At 32.1% G+C, this 7,656-nt stretch overlaps 1 protein-coding gene across 1 annotated transcript in view; it reads right to left on the reverse strand.

The window, feature by feature from the left end:
- Window positions 1–3,747: 3,747 nt before the first annotated feature.
- LOC106470756 (BTB/POZ domain-containing protein KCTD5-like) overlaps window positions 3,748–7,656 on the reverse strand; it is a 6,137-nt gene continuing 2,228 nt past the window's right edge. Inside the window, exons 2-3 of the mRNA XM_013931324.1 lie at window positions 5,854–5,962; window positions 3,748–3,870 (exon numbers count right to left, since the gene is read on the reverse strand). Coding sequence (XP_013786778.1) covers window positions 3,773–3,870; window positions 5,854–5,962 — 207 coding nt within the window. The 3' untranslated portion in view covers window positions 3,748–3,772. The remainder of the gene's footprint in view (window positions 3,871–5,853; window positions 5,963–7,656) is intronic.

Consider the following 7,656-nt stretch of genomic DNA (forward strand, 5'->3'; position numbering starts at 1 on the left):
TGATCCTTAGAAGCTAGCTACACAACTTTACAAGTATAACAATATTACAATGTAATGGTTCCCATACTTGTAAAGTTATGTAGCTAGCTTCTAGGGATCAGGTCATTAGAGAACAGAACAGTCATCTTTATCGTATATTCAGAGTGTTGCCTAAGTGAAAGTTCTATTTGCATCAGTTCAGTCTTATAAAGAATAGTGAAATAGTGCTCAGTTTAGACATTGAGGCATGTTTATTTCTGCCCGTGTCATTAAACAGTTTTGTCAAATTATAAGAGAAATTTGTTTTTGAAAGACTAGATTTAGACAATTTTAATGAAGCTTAATTTATCCCTTAGATCAAAAATGGGGGCATTTTTAGTGTGGTCACATGTATCGGCAGTTTTTTTTAAAATACTTTCAGCTTATTTCGTGATAAAACTAATGACCTTTAAATGGAAAAGATTCTAAACCGATCACCAAGGGTATGTATGGTCAGTGTATAGGTGATTTTGTATTGTTGCTGTTTTGTTATTGTTAACGTTTAAAAAGTTTAAAAAAAGGGGGGGGGGTCATTATGTTTTTTTACTTAAGAATTACATGGCCTCATTTTGAAGGTAAAATATGTTAAATAAGATGTGATAAAAGAACACCCAAGTTTAAGTACAGATAATTTGGTTTCACTTTTTAAATCTTAGGGATTTACTTATTTTTTTATTCAATACTTGTTGTGTATGATATGATTATTGTACTTGTCTTGAGGGTTTTAACATGATTGCTTTCTTTGTCTTCTCCTCATAGGATTCTAATAAACATGTGTACAGGGTCTTACAGTGTCACGAAGATGAACTTACACAGATGGTGTCCACTATGTCTGATGGATGGAGGTTTGAACAGGTATCTAGAGTTATGTAGCTAGCTTCTAGGGATCAGGAATGGTTACACTGTAAGATTGTTACGTGGTGAAACTTTAACTAGTAAATAACCCAGTAGTAAACTAATTACAACTAGCATATGTCTATTATGTTCTCTAATGACCCAGAATCTCATGCATATTCAAAGAGGGGGGCTCAATCCTTATTAACAAATAACTTTTTCTTTACACCAAAAGGAAAACAATATCGACATACTACAATATTTGAGTTAAGCCATGGAAAACAATATCAACACATTGTGATATTTGAGTTAAGCCATGGAAAACAATATCAACACGCTGTGATATTTGAGTTAAGCCACAGAAAACAATATCGACATACTACGATATTTGAGTTAAGCCATGGAAAACAATATCAACACATTGTGATATTTGAGTTAAGCCACAGAAAACAATATCAACACGCTGTGATATTTGAGTTAAGCCATGGAAAACAATATCAACACACTGTGATATTTGAGTTAAGCCACGGAAAACAATATCAACACACTACGATATTTGAGTTAAGCCACGGAAAACAATATCAACACACTACGATATTTGAGTTAAGCCAACTTTACATATAAAATGCATGTCTTCACTACTAGCTTCTTTAAAAGTATATGTCAGCCCAAGTTCCAAATAAAACTTACTCCTTGCAACCATTGCAGCCCACAAACAGTGGGTGCTTAACATCCGCTACACCACTCTTAACCACTGTTGTCTGAGAATAAATAGTCAACAATAATTTCAAGTAGCCTCTTGACAACACTGTTAAGCCTAACATTTGAGAATTAAATATTCAATTTTATCACTACTTTAGACTAAAGTAATCAAGTTAATATTTAAAAAAATCAGGTGACAAATAACTAGTCTATAAATGATATTTATGTATCAATACAATGTATCTAGTCTATTTAAATAGCTTATCAATGAGCTAATTGCAAGTAAAGTCAAGGTGCACTCACTAAGCCTAATTAATGTTAGCAATACACCATCAAGCCCTAAATTAAATCTTAAATCCTACTAATAATATTTGACCAGACAAAAAAATAAGTGGTCATCTAATATTGTTTGACTGTTCAATCGACTGACTTGCCAACCCTTTTGATTATTGTGTTTTATTTAATACTTGAAAACTTCTTGTAAATCGGCCTTTCTTTGTTTTTAATGATTCATGGAAAGAATAATACTCTTAGTTTCCACAATGTCCGAAAGTAACCAAACAATAATGATAACAAATCTTCATGTTATTTTTTACATATTGTTTTATTAGAAAAACACTGTTGAGTGACTAGCCAGAGGATAGTGACCTCTTACTGTCACTACTAGTGGGTCAAAAAGTTAATGTAGAGCCCTGAAAATGATTCATATAATAAAAATTAATAAAATCAGATATATTAAACATTATATTACTATAGCTGTTGTAATTTAATGTTCATGGAACAATCTGAGATCATAATAGCCGTGTATAAACAAACTTTCCACAACTCACCCAAAAAATATTTATTGACCAACAAAAACCAATTAAATAGTTCCGACAGCATCACTTTGGAGGAGTATGGCTGCTGTGATAAATTGTTATAACTTGCGTTACTGTTTGGGTATGGAATCAAGCATCAAGAACGAATATTTACGAAGACTTACGTTATGCTATCGAGTGTTTATCCAACTTGGGTATGAAATCAAGTAGCAAGAACGACTATTTACGAAGACTTACGTTATGCTATCGAGTGTTTATCCAATTTGGGTATGGAAGCAAGTAGCAAGAACGAATATTTACGAAGACTTACGTTATGCTATCGAGTGTTTATCCGATTTGGGTATGGAATCAAGTAGCAAGAACGAATATTTACGAAGACTTACGTTATGCTATTGAGTGTTTATCCAAGTTGGGTATGAAATCAAGTAGCAAGAACGAATATTTACGAAGATTTACGTTATGCTATCGAGTGTTTATCCAATTTGGGTATGAAATCAAGTAGCAAGAACGAATATTTACGAAGACTTACGTTATGCTATCGAGTGTTTATCCGATTTGGGTATGGAATCAAGTAGCAAGAACGAATATTTACGAAGACTTACGTTATGCTATCGGGTGTTTATCCAACATGGGTATGGAATCAAGCAGCAAGAACGAATATTTACGAAGACTTACGTTATGCTATCGAGTGTTTATCCAATTTTGGTATGAAATCAAGTAGCAAGAACGAATATTTACGAAGACTTACGTTATGCTATCGAGTGTTTATCCAATTTGGGTATGAAATCAAGTAGCAAGAACGAATATTTACGAAGACTTACGTTATGCTATCGAGTGTTTATCCAATTTGGGTATGAAATCAAGTAGCAAGAACGAATATTTACGAAGACTTACGTTATGCTATCGAGTGTTTATCCAATAACCACTTAGTTTCTTCTCTCGTAAAAAATTCAGTAGAAATCAAAACACAAATCATAAAGAAAAAATAAAAACTGAAACTTTCTGAGATCATTTCATCTATTTTCCTATTTTGTATATATAATTTATAAAAATCTTGATGTTTCTCAAAGTTAACTTTTTCACTATGTATGAAAACCATGCTGCAGCCTCCTTCAGACTCAACCTTCATGTACGTTTTAATTTCCTTCACAAATGTGTACCCTTCTTAGGTTTTAAGGGTTATTTCTTACAAAAAAAAAGATGTATTCAATAATAATTTTTACCTAAATAAAGTTTTAAATAAACAGCAAACTATAAACAGTTCAAGTAATGTAATACTAATATCCTGACAAAAACTACTGAACGTTAAACACGTTTAGCTATAAACTTTCAAATTCACTATACAATACCAGGGTTGACTTTAAAATCAAAATCTGACCATTCAAACATTTTGTTAGAGTTCATACCTTTATTAAACTTGCATTTCTTTCCTGAATTCTGTTTCTGATTAGTCTGATTAAATCTGTGATGTTATAGAACTCAGCTTCTTCTAAAACTCCTTTTCAGAAACAAATATAAAAGTCAAGAGGTTAGATGTTTACTTCCAACATATACTGTAAAAACATGTCTTTTTTTTTTTACTCTGTCCAGTCAGCTCCTAATGGTCTGAATGCGAGTGAAACTAGAATATACTGTAAACACTAAGTGCAAATGATAACAGAAGTAAATCTACACTTTTAACAGCACATTCTTAGAACTATCTTTTTAAACTTCTATAAGTCAAACTATACCAAGATACATTGCCAGTAGATGTCTCTGTAAGCATAGTACCATACATGATTTAATTTCATTATACACTATAAAAAAACAAAACTAAGTAGCTCTATTCTACAGTTCTAGTGAACTTTTGATATAAACTCAAGATAAAAGCATACATTTGTTCAGTTTCCCTATAGAAATGCTAAGATCGGTACAACTGGTTTTCATAGATACAGTATTACATTCAAGCAAGCTATACAACTTTGTCTTTGATTTTTCCTTTAACCTATGCTTGTTATTTTGTAAGACATTTAGTTATTTATTTAAACTTGTATCGTAACACCTTGTACTTGTTTTCTTCAGTTCTTTAAAAGAGTTATACAGATGTAAACAACACCGTAACAGTTAAAGGTTCTGTAATTATTAACAACACCATAACAGTGTTAAAGGAGCTGTAATTATTAACAACACCATAATAGTGTTAAAGGTGCTATAATTATTAACAACACGGTAATGGTTAAAGGTGCTATAATTATTAACAACACGGTAATAGTTAAAGGTGCTATAATTATTAACAACACCATAACAGTGTTAAAGGTGCTGTAATTATTAACAACACCATAACAGTTAAAGGTTCTGTAATTATTAACAACACCGTAACAGTTAAAGGTTCAGTAATTATTAACAACACTGTAAATGTTCAGAACCTTTAACCATTACAGTGTTGTAAATAATTACAGCACCTTTAACCATTACAGTGTTGTTAATAATTATAGCACCTTTAACCATTACCGTGTTGTTAATAATTATAGCACCTTTAACCATTACCGTGTTGTTAATAATTACAGCATCTTTAACCATTACAGTGTTGTTAATAATTATAGCATCTTTTAATTATTAACAACACTGTAATGGTTAAAGGTGCTATAATTATTGACAACACGGTATTGGTTAAAGATGTTGTAATTATTGACAACACCATAACAGTGTTAAAGATGCTGTAATTATTGACAACACGGTATTGGTTAAAGATGTTGTAATTATTGACAACACCATAATGGTTAAAGGTGTTGTAATTATTAACAACACCATAACAGTGTTAAAGATGCTATAATTATTGACAACACCATAACAGTGTTAAAGATGATATAATTATTAACAACACCATAATGGTTAAAGGTGTTGTAATTATTAACAAACATATTTAACCAACTTTCTAGGAGCTCTTTAACAGAGATCCATGTGGTTGTTAGCACTGTTTGAGATCGTGTACTGATAAATTTCTAGCAACCACTAATAGGCTTAGTTAATGATGAGAAACACTTATTTTAAATGAATACAAACAAACCATTTTCTCCCAACCCCCCTCCCCAACTTTTAACTTTAGTGTTTGTTTTATATACTAGTAGAAATGGCAAGCTCTCAAAACTGACAATTGTGTAAATTAGTGACAAGATAAGTGTTTCATCTAGGCTGCCGAGTTTCGTAAGCCTTACCGCAAATACCCGACTCTCTCTAGGTTACACTAGATAGACTGCTTGGACGTGATAAGATTTTGAAAACAATATTTACAAACTTCTGAAATCTACAGACTTTCTCAAGTTCTTTCAAAGTGTATCTATCACTAAATGGGTGTAGTCTTATACTAAAAAATATCTAGTTTATCTCAAAAATTTACTTAAGTATCCTATAATTTACTACATTATCATTCAAAATTATTTTATATATAATTTTCACATTTCTTCATACACAGTGAACGTTATAAGTAACACATATGGCTTACCTTCTTCTGCAAGACCTTTATCAATGACTAATTTTCCATGGCGTAAGTAATTAAGGACTGGTCCAAAATAACTTGGGTCTCTATCAATGAGGTAGGCCCCCGTATCATCCTGATGGAGAGAGAGAGAGAAATATTTTTACACAGAACAAAAGTTTTGATTTTAACACCTCTACAGATTAAACTGTTTTGTTAATTTCCTACTTGACTTGTCCCAACGTGAATTCCTGGTAGAAATATGGCTAACCTTGGCATTAAATTAAAACTATCAAAACTTAAACTTTCCCCAAACTTTTTTTTTAAACTAAGACTTGTCGAGTTATAATGTGGATTGTCAAGATTTCGAGTTTGATAGTGAAAGGTTGCTTGAGGTGGCGATGGCTAGCAAAGAACTAGACTTACAAATTCTAAGTCCATAGAAGCACCGGATTTTACTGGAGTGTAAAACTACAATGATTTCTATAATTGATATTTGAAACCATCGGTACTTGGTGAAACTCTATAAATACAGAACTGTGGAAAAACAAGACAATTGTACATTTTACAAATACATGATTTATTACGACCATGGTTTCGGCAGTAACGGCATCCTATACTGGCAAAACCATGATTGTAATAAATGAAGTGTTTGTGAAACGTTGAACTGTCTTGTGTTTTCTTAATTCTGTACAATGATTTCATTTATCTGTTAAAAATTGTTAGAGACTCAGAAAGATTTCCCATGAAGTTTTTTTTAATTAATCAGTTTCTTAGCGATAACTAGAATACTACTATTACTCAAAGTAACACACCTTAGTTTTGAAAACCTTAGACCTTGATTCGGCTATTTCATCTCGTCATTAATATCCATCCTTTGAGAGTATTTTACCTGACGACGCACCTTGTGGTCACAGTTTGGATTATTTTAAGGTTTTAGCATACAGCTATATATATCTATATATCTGCACCAGTGTCATACTTAGTATGCTTGGTGTTTAATAATCTGATCACACATTTACAGCCTAACCATATAGTCAGAGCAGGTTTAATAAAATCAAGACACTTCATTAGCAGTCTCTTTGAATGTGGAACTACTAAAAAGTTTGTAAAACATTTACATTTCACACACACCTTTACCTAATTTGAAATTACTCACATTATCTCCAAGAAATATTACATTTGTCACTGGTTACTTAAAGGGTCCAGGAAAAAAAGTAATTTTTAGTAAAAGATGGGTGGTAACCTTTTGGATTGTAGGGGCTTAAAGTCCACTTGCTCATAAAAACATGGTGCATTTGTTTAATTAGAAAGTGAATGTGCAATAGTAAAAAGAAAGAGAGAAAGAAAAAAGAAGAATGATCATAGTTTTAAGGCTTTTTCTGTACTTCCGACTTTTTTCCTTTACCAGAAAAAACTGCTGCTATAAGTTACACATAAACACACAAGCTTACTGGTAAAACGTGAGGTGTTAACACATAAACACACAAGCTTACTGGTAAAACGTGAGGTGTTAACACATAAACACACAAGCTTACTGGTAAAACGTGAGGTGTTAACACATAAACACACAAGCTTACTGGTAAAACGTGAGGTGTTAACACATAAACAGACAAGCTTACTGGTAAAACGTGAGGTGTTAACACATAAACAGACAAGCTTACTGGTAAAACGTGAGGTGTTAACACATAAACAGACAAGCTTACTGGTAAAACGTGAGGTGTTAACACATAAACACACAAGAATACTGGTAAAACGTGAGGTGTTAACACATAAACAGACAAGCTTACTGGTAAAACGTGAGGTGTTAACACATAAACAGACAAGCTT

The sequence above is a fragment of the Limulus polyphemus genome, unplaced genomic scaffold (genome assembly GCF_000517525.1).
Source record: "Limulus polyphemus unplaced genomic scaffold, Limulus_polyphemus-2.1.2 Scaffold4201, whole genome shotgun sequence".
NCBI classification, from domain to species: Eukaryota; Metazoa; Arthropoda; class Merostomata; order Xiphosura; family Limulidae; genus Limulus; species Limulus polyphemus.